Here is a 25,431-nt window from a genome sequence, read left to right on the forward strand (position 1 = left end):
TACACTGAAATACATGAAACCACTGGAACATAGCACATGCTAAAAAAAGACAGGCACAATACTGTATATACACAGAAGGTTCAGAATTAGATAGCACCAGTGACAAGACAGGCGTATGTAATAGAGGGGGAGGGTGAAAGCGTGAGGTCAGAGCAGAACAGACCAATCAGCAGCAAGAAAGGGGTAAACAGGACCAGAAGCACCAGTGAGGAGGCGCTTAGAGCAGAGGCTCAGTGATAGTAAGGTAGATGTTTGAATACTACTCTATTATCCATCTGATCTGTAATCGCCTTTCATATTACTAACATTTACCTGATGCTTTTTATCCAAAGCAACTTACAATTATGACTGAGTACAACTTGAGCAACTGAGAGTTAAGGGTCTTGCTCAGGGGCCCAAAAGTGACAATTTGGCAGTGGTGGGGCTTGAATCCGATTACAAGTCAAGTACCTTAATCACTGAGCTACCACTGCACTGCATTATAGTCCATGAATGGGTAAATGTAGTTTTGCCGGGTCCCTGTTCATCTTAGATTTGTGTTTTCCCATAAACACTTGTGCTTCACCCATGGAGGATTTCAGAATTTACATATTGCGATGAGTTGAACAATGAGTGGTACACTCCACATTGCAACATAATGGAGCAGTCCATTATGTGTGTTGGTAGACAGGTATCAGGTAACAGGTATGAGGTATCAGGTAACGGGTAACAGGTAACAAGTATCGGGTATCAGGTAAAAGTGCTTTCTCCTGCACTTTAGACCTGCTCCGTTGCCTAGTAACCATTTGCGTGTGTCGTTCACCCTCCTGGTGTAGTGAATGACCTCACCTGGATGCTCCAGAGATTTTTAAATCCTCCTCAAACGTGTTATGATTTGTAAGTGCTGTATAAAGGCCTCTTTCTCTGCTTTAAGTGCTTTATACCCTCTTATGCTCACATCGGGATTCTTATATTGTTCTCACAATGTTCAACATACCATGTATTCCTAACACAGGCATATTTTATCAGGCTTTTATTTAGTTTAGCTTGTCTCTTCCCTTCTCTCGATGGTCTGCATGGCTCTGCTATGATCCTACATGCATATCAAAAAACTGCATATCAGGATTCCACTAATGGCCAAAAGAGGATGGCTGTGTGCCTCTCTGGAGTCTTGGCTCTTCTTACAGCTTCTTGCTCATGCTATCTCTCCGGCAGTTCGTCCTCACTGTTGTCAACCTTGGCTTGCTCGTGAAGATTAGAAACGTGGCGTTTTTGCGAATCTGTTTTTGTGAAACATTGAAAAGATGATATACAAATAAAAATGGAATTGATTTAAACCCTGACTTCATGCTGTGGAATTCTGATGACACCCATGGAGTCCTTCTCTGACGAGGCAGCGGATGTAGTGTGTGGGATTGTGTTCCTGGCTCATACCAACGAAGGCAACGAACCAGCTGGCTAATAAATCCCACCAGATTTCATTAACAGCAACCACTGCAACACCTGGCATCCCATCAGGAAGACGGGGGTAGCAGCTGTTACGACACGATCACACAAAAGGATAAACAACGTATACGGAACAAGTAATAACCTCCTGGAATTACAGGACGATAAAATCAATTTTGGTATTATTGCAAAATGAGAAATTATAAACACTACTGGAAAATCTGACTGTAGTTTTTTCACAGAAGAACGTGGTTGTTACATCAAGGTACATTTACTAGGCACTCCAGAGCAACTTTTTCAGTACTACAGTATGTGTGTTCCTGTGACTGCTGGAATACATTTTTCACCGGATTACATTATTAAAAATGCCTGAACTAGGATCAGTTTTGTTTTTCCACCCTTATAACTGCAGCCTTATAAGAAGGACGGCATCGGACCGGAACTCTCACTCTAAGTTTGAATGAAAAAATGACGCCCATTGTACACAAATATGTTAAATATTGATAACCTAAATTTCTGATCTAGGATCAGCATTGTTACCTTATCTTAAACAGGGATGCAGAAATGGGCATGGCAGTGAAGAACATCTGTGTAGTGCAGACACGATTCATGTAGGAGCCTGATATAGACCACAGAACACAGAGAGGGCAGACAGGGCTCGATATTGAAGCCATATGTATGTAACGCAATGAGGTGCTGCATGCACCTGACTCATCGTCCTCATCCTCATATATATATATGCAAAAAGTAGACAAAGCCTTCAATCTCTCTCTCTCTCTCTCTCTCTCTCTCTCTCTCTCTACATATATATATATATATATATATATATATATATATATATATATATATATATATATATATATATATATATATATATATATATATATATATATATAGAAGGCTTTGTCTACTGTTTGCAATGAAGATCTATGGTGCAGAAAACATTTTACGCTATAATTTATGGTGTAGATGTCCATGACAGTGGAAACGATTACAAACAGAATATCTAGATTCCTTTGTTCATGATTAAGTGGGAAACAATGGACTTCAAATAACTGCACGTGTTTGGCAATCTGCTCAGTAACATTCATGTGTGGCTCAGTTATTACACTGCAGTCAATATTACATCCAGCGCACAATACATGACAGCGTTATCACAAAGACATAAACGCAATAAGGGAATAAAATTAATAATAGCGATACTCATATAACCAATTGGCAGAAGAGGATGAAGGGTAAAATCGGTTTATGTGAAATAAACCTATTTATTGTTGGGAATTCAAAGTAAAGGACTTAATCAGTTTTAGTACAGTCTTGATTTGAGTACAGTTTAAGTTAGGCACAGTCTAAGTTTTCTATTAAACAAATTAATTAATTACTTGCATAAATGCTTAGGTATTGTCCACTGTCTGTACGATGTGGATTATGTGCGTTACTCAAGTTACTCAAGGATTATCAGCACATGCCATGAGGTGAGTTTTATAGATTACGAAGTAGGAAAAGACATCTGTTGTTTCCAACTGGGCTGTGGAACTTAGGTATGAAACGATCCTTTTACAATGAACACTCACTGCAGCATCATTTGAGGTGCTACAAACTCTTAGTATAAGACCTGGGACACAAGATGGCATTAATCATAGGAAATTAAACGGAAAGTCCTATAAAAAGTCTATTTAGGAAACAGGTTAAGCATGTTATCTCAACAGTTATCCTTCATCTTAAGCAAGTTTGTCCTTAGTTCCTCTGTTCATTTTTATTTTAATATTATTTATTTAAGAAAATACTGTGCAGTTAGAGAAGAGCTATTTTGTTTTTGGTAGTAGGAGTCCATAAAAAATTTGAAAAAATAGAATTTGACATGCATAAAATGTAGCACAGGCATACGCCAGATATTTCCCTCACTCTGAAGGAACGTGGACATTATTATTATTATTATTATTATTATTATTGATATTAAAATAATAAAGTGGCCACTTTTCAGAAGATGTATGGAATGAAGAATGTTCTTCATTCCAGTCCAGTTCATGTTCTTCAAGAGCAAAAGCCTCAGGATTTTGGGAGGGAAGTAGGAATCTGTGCCCCAGAGCTTCATGTTCAGTGACGTAAGGCCCTGGGGATTGGTGACACATTTGACTTCATGAATTACATGTAGCTACTTTTGAATTTGAATTTGATTGTCGGTATTTATACAGCATGAGTGTCCTTTACCGGTTATGCATCGTCATAAGTTGGCCTTAGATATTAATCATTTCAAAACGGTAGCATTTGCTTAAATTCCAGTCTGATTAAGCACATAAAATACAGCTTTTATTATAACTTGGTAGTAAGGAGTTCAAATTAAATTATTTGATCAGTGTTGGCGTACGTAGTCTTATTTAGCCACGTACATACATGCACCCTGCGGAGAACATGTATATGTGTGTCAGTGTGTGCATGTGTGTCTTTGTCAGTTAACTTTAACCTTCAACCACAGTTCCACATTTATATAGTTGCTGTTTGCTTAACATCTACTGTCATGATTTTTGAGACCATTCTCCTTGACACATTAAATCATTTTTTGTGAGTTTATGTGCCTCTGATTTAAAGTCCTCTTACATGTGGTGTTTCTTTGATATTGTCTGCCCTGTCATTTTTAGCTTATACAAATACGTTAAACATTCGCTGTGGACACACTGCCATCTTGTTACCTTCTGTTATGTCTTGTTATATCCCGTTTTGTTTTGTTACAGAGCAGCTGGAGGAGGAAGTGACCTGCTCCACAATGTCATGATGCATTTATCTGGGCTTATCCCTTACACTGCGGTCACAGCTGCAGTCCAGGCTGTGAGTGGCAGATATGGGAGCAGCCCTGAGACCTCAAAGACCCCAGAGGAGGCAGCTTCGCATGTCCGGGTGGAGCACATGGTGGTTCTGAGGGACTAAAAACGGCTGTGGTGGGGCACAATGTTGTATCGCTTCATGGGGCCCGGAGTCCCTGGCGCCGGCCCGGGGTGTGGGACTGTTGTCTAGACGTGAAGGGTGACACGCGAACGTGCGGTGCTGTGACGAGCTGAACATGCCGCGAAGTTTCGCAGTGTGAGCCGCACCTGATCGTGCGCTGCATACGGCGCTCATCTATTGGTGGAGCCCCAGACAGACACCTCCCACCACAGGTGTCCTGCCCACCAGGATGTGGGCTCTTAATTACTGTCTAGATGATAATGGGGTATGTCTGTGTAAACTGCACCATAGCGGCAATCTTTGTTCATCATTAAGGATGGATAAATTTCAGGGAGGATTACAAAGTGAAGCCAGTAAACTTACTCAAAATATCCAGTTTTTCTAGTTTACCTAAGCGTGTGTTATTTATTTATTTATTTCGAAATTACTACTATTAACATCACAATAGAATTCTAATTTCAGTAGGGGAACTTGTGGTTAAAACCCTTAAGTCCAGTTATTTACATAGTACATAACTACATTTACATAGTACGTAAGCATTCATTGTACATTGCAGCTGTTGGTTCCCTATGCACATGACTTTATGAGGAAAGTTATTCTAGGCTTGTTGCTTAACTCACAACTGTGTAGCGCATCACATCCAAGCTTGGATAAGGAACATATTCTGCTCACAGAGAAGAGGAAGTGAGGAAGAGCTAAGATCACATGTGAGACCAAGAGTAGTAAGCTCATCTCTGAAATAAGAGAAACACCTGGTCATGCTTCACCTTAACCACGAAGAACAACCCATGAGACACATGTCAGCTGACCCTTTCTTAAAGCAAACATGTCTGAAAATGTATTAGCTATTATTGTGTACAGTAGGCTACGATAGTCTCCCATTTATTCCAATAATTAGCATAGGCCTACATGATTTACTCAGTGTAGCAGCAGTTTATTTGAGAACAATTCTGACAAAACGTGGGTATCTACTTTGTTCTGAACTTGCAGTGAATTTAGGAAACCAACACAATCATATGGATTCTTTACTGATCATAAGACCAAATGACACCAAATAAGGACCTTATTCCTAATCATTTCTGCAGTTTAATGTAGCCCAACAGTAAACACAAACACACGATAACAACAATGAAAAAACAGAACAAAGTTTAGAGGGTGGAATTTAGGAACTGTTAATAACTCTGCCATCTAGTGGTCACACTCTATCACTGCCATGTTTATTTCTTTTAGCGTGGCCCTTTAACCAACTCTGCCCATCCGCGTTTCTGATGACCTGCTGTAAGGGATAGGGGTCAGTAACTGATGTGTCTGGGCTTTGGTATCAACAAATCACAGCTCAGCAGCAGCAGAAGATGACAGCAACTGGGCTTGCAGACTGATATTTATATGATATATCAAGGTGGTGCTTAGCTGAAAACCTTGACCATGTTACCTGTTATATCTTTGACGCCTTTGAAGTCATTTCAGATCTGGGCTGGATTACTCGTCTGCCACTGATCGGTGTGGCTTATTTGATTTAATAACCTTGTTATCAACACTGATGAAACAATCAGTGAATACGCAACACCAATGCCATGCCAAAAGATGCCTTCTGCATTGTTTTAATTTAGCAGCCGACAGCCTCACAGATTTCCGTCAGGGAATTCGGTAGGCTAAGACACTGCAGAACATGCCTTTTTCTCCAAACACAATAAAGCCCCGTTCTACAGCGCCAAGATTTTACAACAATAAGCTGGCACTGGGGAAATTTGTGCTGTAACGGTGGATCTGTGCAGAGGTCAGAAAAAAATGTAAACAAAATGAGGAAGGAATTAATACAATTCAGAAAAATGCTTCATCGCTAATGAAGCATCAGCCAACTCCAAATCTGGCAACCACAAAAACTCAGAAGAGAGAGATTACTTAAAGCTGATGCAGCTAAATTCTCCAACATGTTCCGAATAACTGGATCAAATCGGTCTTCCGCTGCCAGCCATTCGCAAGAGATCAACTACAACTCAACTCAACACAGCTGTGAGAAGCATATGAGTCTTGCTCGGACATTATCAAGCCCCCGAAGGTGGTGCTATTCTGGAGGCAAAAGGTGTACCAAGTAGAAGTGCTAACACTTGGTGGATTCATGCAATTTGATCATTTAATCATCTTAAACCTTTAGAATTTAATTCTCACTCAGTTTTGCATGTAAGAGAAATAGATATATGCATTGATTAATCACTGCCATTAACTGTAGATATGCAGCGCAGAGACTGTAGTACCCTATGACGCGTGTGTGTGTGTGTGTGTGTGAGAGAGAGAGAGAGAAATGTACTTTAGGGAGGGTCTTTGGCACACAGGATAAGTATCAATGACAGGAGCCACGGAGCTTTTCTCATTCTCCAGTCTCTCCTTGACTTACCTCAGACTCCAGAGGACACATCGTTACATCAAACAGGTGATTTTTCCTTTTTCTTATTAAGCTATGACCTGTATTCTGTTTTTATGACCTGATCTTGATATATCGCAATGCGCACAACCAAGAGGTGTCTTAATAATAATAATAATAATAATAATAATAATAATAATAATGTGTCGTTGTTGTTGTTATATTTGTAAAGTGCCATTCCAGAGCTCAAGGTCATTGTGGAGTTTTAAGTTATAGGATGTGAGTGACATCGCACATTTGAAATGTCAAAACCTGTAAAAAAATAAGACTAATGATGTGGTACTAGTGATGTAATGTAATTTTGCACATTTTATAGTGGAGAGTGCTTATAATGGGTTTCTTTAAAATTAGAGCCTCAAACATTAACAAAAGAAAACAAACTATATTAAAGTAAATTGGTCAATTGGTAAAGTGTTCAGACAACGTTAATAGATTGTTTAAGCTGTTATGGCAACCGCTATTGCAAGACATCACTGGCATCACGTGATAGCCCCACAAAAAGAAATTATTGCGTCATCTCCAAAAACAAACAAAAAGTCATTGCTTAACCCGTTTATCTGCCCTTATTTAGAGACTTCGGTATATCGCAGTTTCTTCTGTTGCACGTTAGAGGCGCCTATAAACACGGTGCCAAGAAACGGGAGGAATGCGGTTCAAACAGGACGCCGGAGGAGTGGTGGAGTGGGGTGGATGCTCCGTGTGGGTGGGTGATAGGAGAGAGTAGGCTGTGTGTTGTGGAACATCAGGAGGCAGAGAGAGCGTGTGAAAGACAGATGGTCTCTCAGTGGAGTTGTTCCTTTTTCTCTCCCTGGTACTTGCTCCCTCCTGGATGCCGCATCCCTCTGCTGACAGTGATCCAACGTGGTACCTGACGATGGCCTCCTCCTCCTCCTCCCGCTCAGAAAACTACCCGCTGGTCGAGAAGGCTGCGTGCCTGCCGAATGAGGCCTCCCTCTAATCTCATTCTCCTCTCGCTCCCTTTTCACAGATCAACTGAGGATGGATGCTTATTTCAGTTTTGAGACACCTCTAGATGTCTTTGTCCTTATTCTTCCGCAGATATTCTAACAAACCACAAAAAAAGGCACAGTTCTGACCCCGTTGGAAGGCGCTGTTGAAGAGAAAAGCTGAGACAGAGAGAAGGACAGACACAGAAGATTTGTTCTGACTTGTCACGTTTTTGTCCCTTAATCCTTCCGGTTCTTGATCGCTGAAAGCCAGCATATCCAAGGAATCGTTAAAGCTAGTCATCTAGACACACCATACAAGACATCTTCACCAACAGAGAGCATGCCGGCAATGTTAGGTTGCGTACCGCCTGGAGTTCCCGTTCTGCTCCTAGGGCTGATTCTGCTGTGGTGCCCTCTAGTGGCCAGGGGCCAGAATGACACCGAGCCCATTGTACTGGAGGGGAAATGTCTAGTGGTCTGTGACTCCACACCATCTTCAGAGCCAGCGAATAACGCATTAGGCATGTCAGTGCGCTCTGGCACCGGCCGTGTGGCCTTCTCTGCCACTCGTCAAACCAACCATGAACCCACAGACATGAGCAATCGCACCATGATCATCTACTTTGACCAGGTAAACAGAAAAATCAGCAGAACTGATTAACCATTGGGTCTTTTTGTTTTTGTTTTTGTTTTTTGCATTTTATATTGTATTTGTATTACAGCCTAATCTTCTCTACAGATCTTGGTGAATGTAGGGGGCCATTTTGATCAGGAAAGCAGTGTCTTCTTAGCTCCAAGGCGGGGGGTGTACAGTTTCAACTTCCATGTAGTAAAAGCTTACAACAGACAAACCATACAGGTACATCCTAATGTGCATACAACACAACGGTAGCACAGAAATGGATGGTGATCATACGTATGCATCTAATTACGAAAAATCTGTCCCCTCGGTCCCACTGTTTGTCTCTTACAGGTGAGCTTGATGCTCAACGGATGGCCAATGATTTCTGCCTTCGCTGGGGACCAGGATGTAACCCGAGAGGCAGCAACCAATGCCGGCTTAGTGATCATGGAGAGGGGGGATAAGGCCTATCTGAAACTGGAGAGGGGCAACCTGATGGGCGGCTGGAAGTATTCCACGTTCTCCGGGTTCCTCGTCTTCCCCTTGTAAATAGTCGGGAAGCCTGGACAATCTGCCTGAGCGCAGAGAGGGCAGTCAGACAGCAACGGGGCTGGTTTTCCAGGCACAGAGTAAACTTTTGAACCCCGGACCAAAGAGGATTTTCAACAGAGAATCCCTTTTGACATGTAAGGTGTCCATGAATAATTTAAATATTTGTCTGGAAAACCAGCCCAAAGAATATATCTGAGAAGATCTGTGATGCAAACTATAGTATCAGGCATCATTTTAATTCAGTTCTTCCCATTTTAAAAACACAACAAAGATAAATAGAAACTTATATAAACTAATTTATTTCAAACAAGAGAGTTAAAGTTTTAATAAATAAGAAATTTTAATATTAAGTTAAATAAATGAAGATTAAATAGATAAGTCATTTGAATGTGTTTTTGTTATGTTTCACAGAGGGTGAGCTAATTTGTAGTTTAATAGGAACTAAACTTTCCTTTTTTGGTGTCACAAGATTTTTTCTCATGAGGTAACAAGTGGCATTATACTAATATATACATATGTTCATTTCCCCTTCAATGACATATTTGACCTCTAAAAATAGCTTGGAAATATTCCCAAGACCTCCTGACATGAAGTCTGAGGCATTCTCTTACGGAGTTCTGTTCCTTTTCTTCTACATTTTATTCAACAGTGGCCTGCCTTTTGAGACGAATGTATTAAGTTTGTATTTAAACAAAATAATTAAATGAAACTACTTATTTAAACATCAATTTTCTTTTTCTTTCACTTTAGAGAAATGTTATAAAATGTCCATTGAGAGTTTGTGAGTGTGTGAAGCTAGCCATATCTATTTTGCTTAGACTTCCATTTAGAAAAAAGACCATTAAACAGCACAGTGACTATTTGTAAATATAACTAATATAGCTCTCTGAACCAGTGTTAGCAGGAGCAAACAGATATCAGCAATGATAGCAGGGCAGGCAGAATGGAAAACAGACACAACTTGGAGTGCCACTGGTGGAGAGCAGACAGATGGAGGGTTTGGCAGGCATGCACTCACGCCTGTGCTGGCCTCCTATGGACCCAGCAGGGTGTGCTGTCACAACCGTTTTTTTACGCTGAATTGGTTCAGAAATACACTTGTAAATATATACTATGTGTATGTATCCTCACCTCCTCTTCTCTCTCTCTCTCTCTCTCTCTCTCTCTCTCTCTCTCTCTCTCTCTCTCTCTCTCTCTCTCTCTCTCTCTCTCTCTCTCTCTCTCTCTCTCTCTCTCTCTCTCTCTCTCACACACACACACACACACAACATTAGCTCCTCTTGAAGAATGCCTGCACTACAAGTTTATCCGCAGTCTCAGGAATGTGCGTGTTGGAGCTCAGTAGCTGATGTCATACATTTAAAGTTCTCCCTTCTCACTAGACATTTTGAGTAAGCAACAGGAGTTTCTACAGGAGTCAGTGCTACATGTGATATTAAACAGCAGCAGACAACAGTGCAAACAGCACAAAGGTGTACATATAATAAAAATAGAAAAGTTTGTCCAGACAATAAATATACTATATATACATGCTATAAACTGTACATGATGCTATTAATAAACTATACAAGTGATAGAGATTTGTGCACAAATATACACAAATCTCTATCACTACTGCAATTCATTCTATCAAAAATAATTTTGAAAACAACTATGACAAATAAATAGAGGAACAATTTAGTCAATTTTATATGGCCGTGTGTGTGTGTGTGTGTGTGTCTCTATCTATCTATCTATCTATCTATCTATATATATAGATAGATATAGAAAGATATAGACAGAGACAGACAGACAGATATAGAAAGATAGACAGATACAGACAGACAGACAGACAGATAGATAGATAGAAGGATAGATATAATTTATAATCAAATACATTTTGATATGCCAACTTTAATAGGTTTTATTTTCATATCAACAGTAACAAAGCGACTCAGGTTGTTAATAGCTCAGTCACACTCAGAAGATGCAGTAGATTAAATAACACCGCACAACCGTTTTCTCCATCTAGGTTCGGATAACAGGGATTTCAGCGGCGTGTTAACACATCTGACAGCCCTTGCCGTACATTTCCAGGGAAAAGTGAACATCTTTGACAGCCCTTGCCGTAATTTGCAGGGAGAGCCCCGCTGTTACCGACTAGGCCGCATTCACTGCGCCGCCAACCAAACCCAGTCTTCGGCCGTCCTCCATTAACGCGTCCCGCCCAGCGAGTCTGCGAACGAAAATGATGAGCGTTCACCTCGACCAATGAGGCGGCGCGGTGTCGCCGGCCCCTCACGTCGCCGTCCAATCGGCTCGAGGCGGATGGGGACCAGGGGGGACGCGCCTTTGACGCGCGGCTTGGCAAGAAAGCTAGTTCCTGCTCGCCGCTGGTCGTTTCCTGTAATCGTGCGGTGTTGTGAGACGGAGAAAGCCATGTGTGTCGACGCAAAGGTGAATTTAGTACCCCGAAATCGCGACGCGGACAGTCGGGCGAGCGGGCGGCGACGTTTTAGCGGTTGTTTTGCACGGAAAAACGACGGCGCTCTGTGGAAACAGCTTCGCGGCCTTGTCGGTGTCTGTACGGACTCGGGCTTTGCTGTTTGTAGCACGTTGGTTTGGTCCGGTTTGTTGATGGGAGAGAGGGGGGGGGGGGGAAAGTAAACGATAGAGGATGATATTTTACATCCACGACTCAACCCAAAAGCCACGAGTAGTCTGCTACACTTTGTGCGTGCATGTATATGGGCAGTGCGTGTGGCCAGGAGAGCTAACATTTAACAGCTTTGGGCACATTGGACGTTTAGCCACGGTGTCGGGGAAGGAGTTTTAGCTCCTTGGCTCCTGCTAACTGGCTAGTTTTATTATTCTGAAGCACAGGTGATAAATAAAATGTGCGTTTTTAAGGGATTACTTTTTCCCTTCAAGTAAATTCCTCATCAGTGCCCTCTCATTGATTTGTCATTGATTTCATTGTGTCCATGTAGTCATGGGGCAAGTTAACCTGTCTGTGGGTTTGTCCCAGTTCATTTCTACTGTGTTCTGCCGCATGCCAGCTATTGTGAAGTAGGTTTAGTTTAAGTGCACCATGTGAAATGTTTACTTGCCTTTTGTTTTCCGCTTTCCAACAGAATCTCACGTGTTTTGTTTAGGGCATCAAGGGACTTAGTCTTTGCCCCAGAGAGTGAAGAAAGCAGTGGTTTCACGGAGTTGAGGACAGAGGGTGAGGTGGACAGGAGAACCCTCTACCTCACTCCTGGTCCTCACACTGTCCGTCAGGCATCTGCCTTCTGCCTACTCCTGCCTATGAGCCTGGGGAGTAAATGACTTCAGAACTTGACTCGCCACAGGGACTTGAATGTAAGTGCGTTGCAACATGTGGTGCTGAGTACATTTACATTCTTGATGCTGACTTTTAAACGGTCTTTTGCTTTCTCCTCTTTCTTTGTCACCTGCTCATGGGAATGTCCTCGACCGGCGGGCAGTTTGTGTGACTGCTGTCTGAGGCCTTTTCCTCCCCTGCATTCCTGATTTTTAACAAACTGTTTGACGAGATGGCGGATCCCATCATGGACCTATTTGATGACACACCACTGTTTAACCTGGATGCCCTCCCTGAAGATGCTTTCTCTCAGGGCTCTTCAGACCCTGTTGAGGAGGCACTGAAGTTGGCCCTGGGACAGGTGGATCCCCCGATGGATCCGGCCTCGGACCCCAGCATGGCTGTCCTCGCTGACCCTGTCCCAGCTGCCCTGTCGGTCCAGACCCCTATCGCGACACCCGTCCCTACCGTACCTCTTCAGACGCATCAAGCCTGTCCGGTCTCCCTCACCCAGGCCGTGTCTGCCCCAGCTCCGGTTACCATTCAGACAGTGCCTCACACCTCTGTTCCCATGGCCAGTAGCAGCAGTGGTTCCACCGCGGTCCTGCTCAGTTCCCCCTTGACGGTGCCTGTGTCGGGAGCTCAGGTCAGTTCGCAGCAGCATACGTCTACTCAGGCGGCAGGGCAGACTGCCCCAAAGATTGTGATCCTGAAGGGACCTCAGGGTCAGGCGCAGGTGCTACAGAGTGTTGCGGGCTCTGCAGGTTCCCCGGGGAAGCTCACCATTGCCAGAGTTCTGACGGGGACACCTATAAGGCCAGGAATGTCCATCGTCTCAGGGGGGACGGTATTAAATGCTACGCAGTCTGCGCCAGGCCAGGTGAAGATGGGGACCGGTGTCCAGAGGCTGGTGCAGACCCCCAACGGACCCGTCAAGCAGGTGCTGCTGACGTCGCTGCCCCAGACGCCATCGCAGGTCCAGATACCCGCGCAACTCGCGCAGACGCAGCTGCTGCAGACGCAGGCCCAGGCCCAGACGGCACAGACGCAGGTGCACGTGCAGACCCCGGCACAGGCCACGGTGCAGACACAAGCCCAAGTGCAGGTTGCCACCACAACTGGAGGAACAGCAGCAGCGGTCCGACCACAAGGTGTCACTCTGGCGACGGTACCACAGCAGGTCAGTCTGATAACGCACACCACAGCAGGTCAGCCTGATAACGCACACCACAGCAGGTCAGTCACCCTTGTCCATTAATTCTCTGTGCACCACTGTAGTGTGTCCTGTAGAACTTGGGTGTTTTAGTGGGGTTGGTGCAGGAGGGAGTTTGTATGTGACTGAACCGGGGATATGCAGTGTTGATTTCTCACACAGTTACTCTTCTGAAAATCTTCACAGGACTCCTGTGTCAGCCGTGACCCCTGCATGTCTGTCTGGAATTTAGCAACGATAATTTTTTTGCTCAATATGTGCCTTTTGCTTAGCTTAGGGGGACCAAGTTGATTTCATTTAATTCATTGCAACATGGAGTATAGAATGTTGACTGCACAGTCAGATCTGGTTTATTCTTGATTTCTTGGTCGTTGTTGACCTCGTTCATGGTTAACAATAGTAACAGTAGTAACTTCTTTTTTTTTTTTTTGTCCCATTCTATAATTCAGAAAGGTTGGCCTGTGCGTGCGTTCCGCGTATAAACAATATGATTGCAAGTATATCAGTTCAGAGATACCATTTGGCTGACCTTTGAACCGATGGTTGCAAAAGTATCTACAAAATATCTTAAAAAAATAAATAAATAAAACATTTGCCAAATGACTGGTGCACCCTTCTGCATGTTTGACCGGTCAGATTCCTGTCCACACTTGAGCAAGTAGAACGGGTCTGATTCACATAAGTCTAATAGCATTTTAGTTGTTCCTGCATTGTTTGCGACTTTTTCAGAAAGTAAACATTATGCGTAGGTTCTAAATGCATTTGATCATTCTCTAATGGAAAGTGACATTTGCGACATGTATGCATATGATTGCAAATTAGGTTGGCATAACTTGCAGGGTGGCTTGCTGAGCAATGTTGAGTTTGTGTACTGTGTGGTGATATGACCTCTGTAACCCACCAACATCAATGATAATACGGGGAGATTCGGGAACTGGAAACTCAGCTGCAGCAGGTGGTCATGATAGAACACGTTGCGTCAGCCTGGCCCATTATTAATTCATGCGGTTGCATTAAAAACTTTTAACGCAACGTGACGCAACGTTTCTTTTAATTCACGGTAAGGTTAGAAATAATAACGAGTGAATGTAAATCTCCCCATTTGCCTTCATGCACACCTGTCAGGCTGTTGGGGATTTTGAGACCAGAGCAGCTAATGTTGCAAGGCTTGTGCAGGCTTTGCAGGGCCTTTATGCTAGAATGTGCGGTACATGCAAGAGGCTTGCAGTGCTACCAGTGCATGAACAGTAGATAAGAAAGGTGTAGGCCACTTTACAATGGCTGCCGGGGCTTTTAACACTGACAGAAGTAGTAACACGATAATCTCATCATAATAGCGTTGTCCGATTATGCTAAATTAATAATATCGGATGTTCGATAAAAGAACAAAAATGCAAAATAAGACGGACGCACCAGACGGACTTGTTAAAGAGCGGTATTCATTTGCTGTAACTTTTCTGTTAAGTGTGCCTTTATTCTGTTTGTTTGTTTTAGGGCCTACTTTAGCAGCACGAATGCTCTGCACGTTTGTTCCCGTGGTATTTAAATCTAGTTCAGTGGGAAGTTCCTATTTCCTTCCCATCCCCCGGGCATCAGTACATTTAATTAACCAATGCCCGCGGGGCAGTTATTGTTAATATAAAGAAAAGGCGCAATGTGGACTCTAAATGCATTTTAGATTATGTGAATACATCATAAATCAGTGCCATGTTTTCAGATCTGCAGGAACATTTTTAAAAGATTGCAGTGTGGATAATATTCCTTGAGGGCATTATCACTCAGTAGGCTACATGGTCAACACGTTGTCAGCTATTACACAGCATGGTTCATTGGTGTTATTACCGGTGTACTACAACATGGTTAAGATAGCTTTGTGGTTAATTGTCAGTATTGATTAATTGTTTTTAAGGGTGTTTTTGACCATGAACAATGAGAAATACAAATAAGTTGAACAAATGGTGTTTGGCCAAGCCTTGGAACCTCCAGCAGTAATCCAGGTGGCTACTGCAGTTCACACCCTGTGTGTCATTCTGCGTGTTCAGTCTTCTGCCAGGGCACGGCAGATTGAACTGCAAGGTGTACGAGTCTAGAAACTAACACTATAAGCAAGTGTTGGTGAGACATGGAAAGCTTTGTTTGATCTATTTAAGGGTAATACCATTACTAATCATATCCTTTTCAGAAGATTAGTTGTTGGGCCGAATGGTTGCGAAAAACACATTTGCCATAGGAGAAGTGCTCTCGTCACAGTAGCGTCTTGATTATTTCAAGTAAAAGATGCAAGGCAATGACAAAGCTTGTGCGTTGCACTGCAGGCATGGCAAAGCGTGTAATGTGTTTTTCGTTTGAGTAATTATACCTTTTCTATTCATTTTAATTTGTAACTTGAATCAATTAAATCACAAATTGGTTGAACTAATTGGTCGCTCAAAATGTGGCACTGAAGGTTGAGCAGTTCAGTTTAGAGCACATAATCTATATGTTTTTGTTTCTCTCTGCATGTGTTTGTCCCCCAGGGCGAAGCTAAGCGAATCACCTTGGTGCTGCAGCAGCCTTCCGGCAGCCCTGCCCAGGCCGGCACAGTGGCGGTGGGGAGCACTCCGGCTGCAGGGGCCGGCCAGCAGGCCGGGCAGCAGCCCAGGCTGGTGTTGGGCTCTCTGCCAGGGAAGCTGGTCCTCCAGGGGGGCCAGCTGGCAGCACTCACCCAGGCCCGCACAGGTCAGACTGGGACGCAGCCAAAGGTGCTGACCATCCAGCTGCAGGTGCAGCAGCAGCCCAGCCAACAGGGAGCCAAGGTGGGGGCAAGGATTCGGCCCGGCCGGGCTAGGCCGCTCTGGTCTCGCTCCTACCTGTGCTGGTCGTATGCCGTGACCCGAACGCCTAATCGCATGCTAGTTACAGATGGAAGTAGAGAACCGTGGAGGCCTGGGGGAACCTGAGTAACACGCACCTGTTTTTTTGTTTTCTTGCAGTTTCAGCTTGTTTCTGGCACCCCTAACACTGGAGGTTCCCCGCAGGTAGTGCAGATCTCGCAGGGTCAGGGAGGGCAGAGGCTGGCTGTTCCTCTCAAACTTCTGCTGCAACCCCAGGTCTGACATTCACTCACACTACCATCTGCTATGCTTGTCATGTCATTTATGTAAGCTGACTTTAAAGTCGGCCTGTTGTCCTTCTTGGGGACACTGAAAATATCGCTCGAGTCACGCAAGAGGTTCATGTGTCTTTGTTTCCCTGCCACGCCTCTCCCCAAAGACGAGTACGTCTTCCGGAGGTGCCGTTTCTGTGGTCAAAGTCATCAATACCACCGCCGGCACGGCAACCACGTCGGGCAGCCCGGCGGCGGGAGTTCGTGTGGTCAAGGCCCAGGAGCCCGTGCGGAAGGTGGAGAGCCTGTGCAAGCAGGAGAAGGCCAACCGCATCGTCGCGGAGGCCATCGCCCGAGCCAAGGCCCGAGGTGAAAGGAACATCCCCCGGGTGCTCAACCAGGACGAGCTCCCCGCCGGCCAGACCTCCGCCGACGTGGAGGGTGCCGCCGCGCCCGCCGGGACCAAGAAAAAGGTCGGGGGAGGGAACAAGAAGAAGAGCCCTGCTTCTGGGGCAACGGGCGGGAAAGGCACAGTCGGGGGCGAGAAGAAGGTGAAGGCCAAGGCCCTGGGCTCGGCGGTGCCAGGCGGAGCAGCTGGAGGGAGTAAGGGTAAAGGCAAAGCCAAGCCCAAGTGAGAGCCTCTCTAACCTCTTTAAGAGTTCAGGCGCTTTGACTTCGCACCGCGAAAAATTAAGGGCCGCATATCGCGTATATGTCGCGTGTGGTGAAGTCGCTGAGCTTTATCTTCTAAATTTGACTGGGTTGCGTAAACCCTTTTGGTTTCTTTCTCTCTGGGTTTGTGTCTCTTTATAGCACGATTACTCCAGTGGGCGTTAAGAAACGGAAGAGAAACGCGTCTTCTGATCATTCGGACGGAGAGCTGAGCCCACCCGCTTCCCCCCGGACCCTGGAAGAGGATCTGTCTCGGGTAACGTAGCGCGTTACGCACGAGCGCTTTCTTTCGCAGAGGCCAAAATTGAGATTTCCTACTCCGATTTTGTTCTCTGTTCAGGAAAATTTCATTTGCAGGTACAAAATACTTTTGTGTGTGTGTGTGTGTGATCATCACCCAGATGAGACGTTCTAATCGGCAAGTGAAAAGAAAAAAGTACACTGAGGATTTGGACATTAAAATCACAGATGATGAAGAGGAGCAGGACGAAGACGTGGATGTCACTACCCCGGCCACCGTGATGACTGGAGGACACGTTCCTCCAGCTGGGGTCCTGCTTCCGGAGCTGGACGGGGACGGCCTTCCCAGCATGCAGTTCTTTGTGGTAGCATTGATTTAAAATGTCTTAGAGTGAGGCTGGACCTCACGCCAAATGGTCCATCATGTTTGGTTTTTGAGTCTCTGAAACAAACTAAAAAGAAATGAAAAAACTTTTTGATTCTCTGTTCTCTGTACCGTTTTCTTTCTGGTGGTTTCACTGAGGATTTGGTTCATAATCCCCACAACCCTGGATTGTGTGATGGTTATTTCATTTTTTTTCCCTGGATATACATTTCTAGAAATATGTAGGGTAAAAAAAATGGTTCTGTAATGTATTATTCGTTATGTAGTTATGTATTCTACGTGGAACACTACTTGTGTCTAGGCACATCTTTGAGAGGCATGTAACTATTTGGAAAGCAAGCTTATGCTTTGTAAATTCTCTTGTCGCATGATCCAGGAGAACCCGAGTGAGGAGGATGCTGCTATTGTGGATAAGGTTTTGGCCATGCGTCTGACCAGAAAGGAGGTTAGTTGGACTGTGTGTGCTGCCTAGTGATGAGAAAATCCCTCTCCTGCTATTAGAAATTTCATTCGTCTGTCTTCTGTCTCAGGTGTCTCCAGGCCAGTATGTCAATGTGGAGGAATTTTTTGTGAAATACAAAAACTAGTAAGGGTTTTCTCACTTATTCTGTGTTTTTGCTGTGTAAAAATCGTGCTTTGAGAGCGGTGTTTTAGATTAGAGCTGAACCTCTGCCTGTCACCCTCAGCTCTTACTTGCACTGCGAGTGGGCCACTTTGGAGCAACTCGAGAGGGATAAGAGAATTCACCAGAAGCTGAAGAGATTTAAGACGAAACAGGCTCAAATGAGGCACATCTTCCAAGAGGTAGTGTGTGTGTGTGTGTGTGTGGGGGGGGGGGGGTGTTTTTGTGCAGATGTGGTTCTGTCTGTAGTTGTCTTCAGTCCTGATCCCACGTCTGCAATGCCTTGTACTGACTGCCTGCCTTGCCTTGTCTCGTCCAAGGACGAGGAGCCTTTCAATCCGGATTACGTGGAGGTGGACCGTATCCTGGACGAGTCCAACAGTGTGGACAAAGAAAACGGCGAGGTTAGGACCTGCCCCACCATCTCTTCTCCCACACCATTCCCCCCCGGGCCTGCGGGCTGACCATGTTCCTGTGTTCTCTGTGTGCGACAGCCCCTGATCTACTACCTGGTCAAGTGGTGCTCCCTCCCCTATGAGGACGCCACCTGGGAGCTGAAGGAGGACGTGGACGAGGCGAAGGTGGCAGAGTTTAAGAAGATCCAGAGCCGCCAGCCCAGGCTAAAGAGAACCGTATGTTCCTCGCGCCTCCCACTTGCTATTACATGCTTCTCTTTACAGTGGACGCAGTTAGCAGCTTTTAACGGCCGTCGCTAATCGCAGAGTGGCGGTCCAGCTCAGAATACTAACCAAACTGATATTCCTGTTAGCCTCGACCTCCCGCAAGCGCCTGGAAGAAGCTGGAGCAGTCTCGAGAGTACCGCAGCGGAAACACGCTGAGAGAGTACCAGCTCGAGGGCGTCAACTGGCTGCTCTTCAACTGGTACAACAGGTACGGCACCGCTACGGCCAGTGCTCTTCAGGTCCGTCGTGGGCGGAGTTTTAAATTGGCCTCGTGCGGAGAAGGACGTTCCAACTGGGCGGCTCCCGTTTCTCTTTCCCGCTTCCGTAGGCAGAACTGCATCCTGGCGGATGAGATGGGTCTGGGGAAGACCATCCAGTCGATAGCCCTGCTGTCTGAAGTCTTCACCGCGGGCGTCCAAGGACCGTTCCTCATCATCGCGCCCCTCTCTACCATCACTAACTGGGAGCGAGAGTTCACCACGTGGACCGAGATGAACGCCATCGTCTACCACGGCAGCCTGGCCAGCCGTCAGATGATCCAGCAGTACGAGATGTACTGCAAAGATGACAAGGTGTGTTTCAAAGATGATTACACGTGCCCCCGTAATATCGTTTATCGACATTTTGAAACACATGTCCACTAAAGACAAAAGGGAAATTAAAGCTAAAAAGTTAGTGACCTTTGACCTGCCTCACTGACAGTTAGCCGCCTGTAAATGAATTCTCTGCATTTCCACCCGGACATGTGGGGGTTTTCCACACAACCTCTATTCTGCGACCATTACCATCCTAAAATCAATTCTATTTTCATTATACAAGCTGTAGTTAGGGGAAGTTATTCATTACAATGGAACTAGTTTTTAACATTGGTCACACAAGAACATTGAATTAAAAACCAAAAACCATGTTAGTTATTGTCCTTGCTTGACCTGGGATGTGTGTCGTGTGCTCGTTCTATGACGTGCTGATAAATTAATCGTTCTCCGGTATGGAGTTTGCTTAGAAACCGTGTGTTCTCCCGATGTGCCATTTCCCCACTGTTCAGGACCACCTCATCCCTGGTGCGTACAAGTTTGACGCCCTCATCACGACCTTCGAGATGGTCCTGTCTGACTGCCCTGAGCTCAGAGAGATCTACTGGCGCTGTGTGATCATTGATGAAGCTCACCGCCTCAAGAACAGAAACTGTAAACTGCTCGACAGCCTTAAGATGCTGAATTTGGTGAGGGCAGAGTCATATTTACATACATATCCCTGGATATCTTTCACTACTTACTTGCTAGTGTTAACTAAATGAAAATTGGCAGTGGGACTCGGTCGAGTCTCCGAGCAAAAGTGCCTGTTTTAATAACATTATCATTGTTATTTATATATCCTTTGTCATGAGTCCACAGATTTTTTTATTTTTTTAATTGCACAGAAAAACTATCAAGGTTTAGGATAACATTGGGACTCTCCTTTTGAATATACTCAGTACCCATTATCAGTACTTTTGTTTACCATGGTTTAAAAGGGTGCTTCTAGCCATTCCAGTCTAACCATAGACTTCCATTTCACAAAAATGCATTGCTGAATCTGGGCACACTTAACTCATGCCAACTAATATGAAATCAATAGAAATCATATACTGTAGTGTAAAATCCTTCACCACTTTCAGCTGCCGGCTGTCTAATCAGATAATGGGACCTGAAGTGGACTATGTCCAGCACGTCTGACTTGGCTCATGTGCATTTTAAAAAGAAGTTCTTCTGAACCTTTGAGAAGCTGTGTTAAAAACACATGTGCATGGTAAACTGTTTCTGATATGATGAAGCCCTGATAACGGTCAGGATGAGCTCCCAACCTGAGTCTTAAGTGAGGTTAAATCAACATTTTTAAGTTGTCTACACTCATTGCTTCTGTAAACTGTGTGTTTGGCGACTGCACGGTATTTTACTTGTCTGAATAGTCAAATCGTTTAATACTGTCTGCCTGTCAATTCAATTTGTAGTTGATTTTTGAAAGCCTTCCCAGCAAAATCGTTCTTCTGACTACAGCACAAAGCCACCCGCCGTTTCTATAACTTGGTTAGATGTCAATCAGCATGTGTGCGTTGCGTCTCCCAGGAACACAAGGTGTTGCTGACGGGCACGCCGCTGCAGAACACGGTGGAGGAGCTCTTCAGCCTGCTGCACTTCCTGGAGCCGGCCCAGTTCCCTTCCGAAACGGAGTTCCTGCGCGATTTTGGGGACCTCAAAACGGAGGAGCAGGTATGTTCCTGCGTGAACCCCGCCCGCCCTGAGCGCGCTGTCCCAGGGAGCTTAAAGAGAGTGTCCTGCTCCCGCCGTTGTGTTTCAGGTTCAGAAACTGCAGGCCATCCTGAAACCCATGATGCTGCGCAGACTAAAGGAAGACGTGGAGAAGAACCTGGCTCCGAAGCAGGAGACCATCATCGAGGTACGCACGAGACTCTGGTGGTAGACCCTGACGTCCTGCCACTTTGCACTTTTATTTATGTCTATAGCGTTTAAGTTTATAGGTATTTTTGGCCCAATGTATTATTCGTGCGCTGTACTGACTCGTGCTTCCTTCAGGTGGAGCTCACCGATGTGCAGAAGAAGTACTACCGGGCCATCCTGGAGCGCAACTTCAGCTTTCTGAGCATGGGAGCCAATCAGAACAGCAACGTCCCCAACCTCCTCAACACCATGATGGAGCTTCGCAAATGCTGCAACCACCCTTATCTCATCACAGGTCCCCACCACCATCTCTCTGGCTGCCGTGGAGTTCCTCCACTCAGAGCATCCATGTCATCTGTGATGTTGTTTTTTGTTAGTTTTTTTTAAGCAGTAATTCTTAAGCATGACCATTTCCAAAGGGCTCGTATGCACAGTTGACTACCCCAGTATTCTTTTGCCGTGTGATCCCGACCTTCCGGCGTGCTTCCCCTCCGCACAGGCGCGGAAGAGAAGATTGTGATGGAGCTCCGGGAGGTGTACGACCCGTCGGCGCCGGACTTCCACCTGCAGGCTCTGGTGCGCTCGGCGGGAAAGCTGGTCCTGCTTGACAAGCTGCTGCCTCGCCTCAAGGCGGGCGGACACAAAGTGCTCATCTTCTCCCAGATGGTGCGCTGCCTCGACATACTGGAGGACTACCTCATCCACAAGAGGTGGGCGGTGGGGGGTCCGTCAAGGGCTCGTTCATGGGAAAACATTTAAAGCAAGTTTCAAATTACGTAAGAAACATTTATATTAATCAAAATGAAATTGTGCGGAAACCTTTTTCTAACGATGTAAAAAAATAACAATAATAATAATTTGCTGTACTGAAATCAAGATGTGTGCAAAAAAGGATCCCTCTTGGCGGAGTGGATTTCTCAGAGTAGCTTAAAGTCCCGGTGGTAGAAGGTTGGTATTGAAGCGTGCTAGGGCACGATGTTAACCGCCGGGTAACGTTTAAAGATTTTGTTTTTGTCAGATATCTCTACGAGCGCATTGACGGCCGGGTCAGGGGGAACCTTCGGCAGGCGGCCATCGACCGCTTCAGTAAGTCGGACTCGGACAGGTTCGTCTTCCTGCTCTGCACCCGGGCGGGAGGGTTGGGCATCAACCTGACCGCCGCCGACACCTGTGTCATATTCGACTCCGACTGGAACCCTCAGAACGACCTCCAGGTGAGAATCTGTCGCTCTCCACTGTTGGCGCTTTTGACCTTTTGTTCCGAGTCAGATCAGACCTGCTCCTGTTTGCTATTTCACTTCAGGACTTTGTATGTTTGAGGGGGCCATTTTCATATTGGTCCCTTATCCAGACATAGAGGCTCACGAACGAACTTGCAATGCATTTAATTTATATTTCACACTTTTAATAACATTGTGATTTCAAGGTGAGTAAAAAGGTCGCATACATTTTAAAAGCTTGATAAAAGCTCTAATTTTTCAGAAGGAAATTGGTCAAAAATGTAAAAAGGTTTTCTCGAATGGATGTAGAAAGCAAAAGTAAATAAAACCCGGAGAGAAGTTGATTACCAACTAAAAGCAAGAAATGCAGGCCTTTAAAACACAGCTGGGGACCATGTGAACTACTACAACCATGATGATCTGTTGTATGGAGCTTTATATGTGGTACCCCAGCACACTGGAGGGGGTGGGTGTGGAGTGAAAACACATTCATACGAGAGAAGGATCCACTGTGTGATACTAGTACTGCAAAAAGTAAGCTTTGTTTTGGAAGACCGTCCATTGGAGCATGGTATTAGGGACACAGAGGTTCTGTATGAATCCTTGTCTGTTAGCATCACGTTTACGTGGGGTGAACAGAGAAATGTTTCTAAAATAATGGAATGTATTAAATGATGGCATAGAACTCATTTTATTAATATTAAGTCCTTAAGATTTGTAATGGCGGATGAACATGAAATCGAGTGTCCATTTACACAAGCACCTGTATAATAGATCAGAGATTTTCTGGCGTGTTGCGGCATCTTTCCTCAAACTTATCAGCTTAGTCCGAATTACGAAATTGTCCTGTTTCAGAACTCGGGCATGAATTGCCTCAGGATGCGTCCTGGCCTGCCCTCGAACGCAAAACACTTGATGTTGGTGTTCAGTATCCCTCACACAGCTCAACACACTGTGCCTGTTGTTTGAGCATGGCGTTACCTGCTGTTTCTGGCAGGTCTTCTGTAAGGCCAACCTGTTTGTTGACTGCTATGCTATATGAAATTGTGACCAAGAAGGAGCTTAAATCCTTCGATTTTGCTCGTGCGGTGCGTTCCGCGGCTGAACGAGTGACGCCTTTAACTCGCGCCCCGTTGGTCTTTTGCCTTCCAGGCTCAAGCACGTTGCCATCGTATTGGCCAGTCAAAGGCAGTGAAAGTGTATCGTCTCATCACCAGAAATTCCTACGAACGGGAGATGTTGGACAAAGCCAGTCTGAAACTGGGACTGGACAGGGCCGTGCTTCAAAGCATGAGCGGAAACAAAGAAGGCAGTGTCAATGGGGTAAGACCCCTGGGAAGGGGGCCGAGAGCCGCACACATCCTGTCTTCTGTGTGCTCGGTGAAAGCATGTGTGGAAATGGTAACGTTACTGAGGACGAGCAGGCAAACACAATAAACGGTTTATCTCCAGATTCAGCAGTTCTCCAAGAAGGAAATCGAGGACCTGCTGCGGAAAGGAGCGTACGCCGCCATCATGGACGAGAACGATGAGGGTAGCCGCTTTTGTGAGGAGGACATCGACCAGATCCTTCAGAGGAGGGCCACCACCATCACCATCGAGAGCGAGGGCAAGGGCTCCACCTTCTCCAAGGCCAGCTTCGTGGCGTCGGAGAACAGGACAGACATCGCCCTGGATGACCCGGAGTTCTGGCAGAAGTGGGCCAAGAAAGCGGACATAGACTTGGACACCATCAACAGGAAGGTGGGCACGTCGTCGTCGTCTACATTTACAGTCTCAGTATGCCACCATGTATGCACGTCAACTGATGGAGTCTCTGAGAGTCTCTAAAAATGAAAAGGTACAAATTAATTGGCACCATCTGTAAAAGCAGGCTGGCAAGTTGCAAGGAATGCGTCCAAATTTTTTAAATACATGAAAGATCTAAAATATCAAATAGAACCTTGAACTAGCTGAACTCTGCAGTCCACCAGAGGGCAGTGTAGAGCCTGCGTTATCTATTTTCGTCAGGGATTCTTGTGTTTGGTGTCCTTTCATCTTAGAACATATCTGCGCCTTTAAAAAAAAAAAACGCAAATCTGAAGTGTGCGCCTCAGCCACGCTGCCTGCTATTGCTTCCTGTGGTATGGCGAGCCAGTCACTTTCCTCATGGCTGTTTTTGTGTGACGAGGTAGATTTATGCCATACTGGCCTGCCCGCGTGGGAGTGTTTCTGTTTAAAAATACAGCATGCATTTTTCTGGAACAGGTTTAGGTATGCCAGCTCTGTTTACTGTAATTACAGCGCAGGGGTTAATGTGTTGAAAACTGAGAGCAACACCAGAGGAAAAGTCTTATTTATTCCCGCCCCACTCTCCGCTGCGTGTCTAGAACACGCTTGTAATCGACACGCCGAGGGTGAGGAAGCAGACGCGCCAGTACTCGTCCCTGCGCGGCGAGAGCGGTGAACTCTCCGACCTGGACAGCGATGAGGAGTACCCGCCCCATAATTCTCGGCAGGCCCGAGCCTCGCGGCGCTCGGAGCGCCACGCCGGCGGGGGCTACGGACGCACCGACTGTTTCAGAGTGGAGAAACATCTGCTGGTCTACGGGTGAGCGGACCACATGCTCTTAATCCACATCTTTGCTTCTAAACTGTTAGTAGTGTATTCATAATATC

At 45.4% G+C, this 25,431-nt stretch overlaps 2 protein-coding genes across 6 annotated transcripts in view; both read left to right on the forward strand.

Annotated features, from left to right (window-relative positions):
• The first annotated feature begins 6,655 nt into the window (after positions 1 to 6,655).
• On the forward strand, positions 6,656 to 9,633 carry cbln12 (cerebellin 12). Of its 2 annotated transcripts, none has more exons than XM_027028733.3 (4): positions 6,656 to 6,796; positions 7,847 to 8,368; positions 8,477 to 8,596; positions 8,711 to 9,633. In XM_027028733.3, exons 2-4 carry the CDS (start codon positions 8,078 to 8,080, stop codon positions 8,906 to 8,908), a joined length of 609 nt encoding a protein of 202 aa, XP_026884534.1. In that variant the 5' UTR covers positions 6,656 to 6,796; positions 7,847 to 8,077; the 3' UTR covers positions 8,909 to 9,633. The 2 variants fall into 2 exon arrangements, with proteins under 2 accessions (XP_026884534.1, XP_026884533.1); XM_027028732.3 differs by having other exon boundaries at positions 6,667 to 6,796; positions 7,776 to 8,368.
• Positions 9,634 to 11,217: 1,584 nt separating this feature from the next.
• Positions 11,218 to 25,431, forward strand: part of chd8 (chromodomain helicase DNA binding protein 8) — a 31,041-nt gene continuing 16,827 nt past the window's right edge. For 3 of the 4 annotated variants that reach the window (XM_035536067.2, XM_035536070.2, XM_035536069.2), the window contains exons 1-24: positions 11,219 to 11,347; positions 12,025 to 12,253; positions 12,379 to 13,395; positions 15,945 to 16,223; positions 16,401 to 16,517; positions 16,681 to 17,144; positions 17,327 to 17,441; positions 17,587 to 17,790; positions 18,187 to 18,255; positions 18,341 to 18,396; positions 18,497 to 18,614; positions 18,753 to 18,836; positions 18,927 to 19,064; positions 19,202 to 19,323; positions 19,444 to 19,687; positions 20,161 to 20,337; positions 21,221 to 21,364; positions 21,453 to 21,551; positions 21,689 to 21,848; positions 22,053 to 22,263; positions 22,572 to 22,767; positions 23,926 to 24,096; positions 24,226 to 24,516; positions 25,143 to 25,363. In XM_035536067.2, the coding sequence (XP_035391960.1) occupies positions 12,448 to 13,395; positions 15,945 to 16,223; positions 16,401 to 16,517; positions 16,681 to 17,144; positions 17,327 to 17,441; positions 17,587 to 17,790; positions 18,187 to 18,255; positions 18,341 to 18,396; positions 18,497 to 18,614; positions 18,753 to 18,836; positions 18,927 to 19,064; positions 19,202 to 19,323; positions 19,444 to 19,687; positions 20,161 to 20,337; positions 21,221 to 21,364; positions 21,453 to 21,551; positions 21,689 to 21,848; positions 22,053 to 22,263; positions 22,572 to 22,767; positions 23,926 to 24,096; positions 24,226 to 24,516; positions 25,143 to 25,363 (4,628 nt within the window). In that variant the 5' untranslated portion in view covers positions 11,219 to 11,347; positions 12,025 to 12,253; positions 12,379 to 12,447. Of the gene's footprint in view, positions 11,348 to 12,024; positions 12,254 to 12,378; positions 13,396 to 15,944; positions 16,224 to 16,400; positions 16,518 to 16,680; positions 17,145 to 17,326; positions 17,442 to 17,586; positions 17,791 to 18,186; positions 18,256 to 18,340; positions 18,397 to 18,496; positions 18,615 to 18,752; positions 18,837 to 18,926; positions 19,065 to 19,201; positions 19,324 to 19,443; positions 19,688 to 20,160; positions 20,338 to 21,220; positions 21,365 to 21,452; positions 21,552 to 21,688; positions 21,849 to 22,052; positions 22,264 to 22,571; positions 22,768 to 23,925; positions 24,097 to 24,225; positions 24,517 to 25,142; positions 25,364 to 25,431 lie in introns of all 4 variants that reach the window. The other variant, XM_035536068.2, reaches the window with a different exon arrangement.

Source organism: Electrophorus electricus, chromosome 20 (genome assembly GCF_041902795.1).
Source record: "Electrophorus electricus isolate QZ-2024a chromosome 20, ASM4190279v1, whole genome shotgun sequence".
NCBI lineage: Eukaryota > Metazoa > Chordata > Actinopteri > Gymnotiformes > Gymnotidae > Electrophorus > Electrophorus electricus.

Coding starts and splice junctions, on each gene's coding strand:
- cbln12 (XM_027028733.3), top strand. CDS start 8,078: ATGCCGGCAATGTTAGGTTGCGTACCGCCTGGAGTTCCCGTTCTGCTC. Junction 8,369..8,476: donor TGATCATCTACTTTGACCAG/GTAAACAGAAAA, acceptor TCTTCTCTACAG/ATCTTGGTGAATGTAGGGGG. Junction 8,597..8,710: donor ACAACAGACAAACCATACAG/GTACATCCTAAT, acceptor TGTCTCTTACAG/GTGAGCTTGATGCTCAACGG.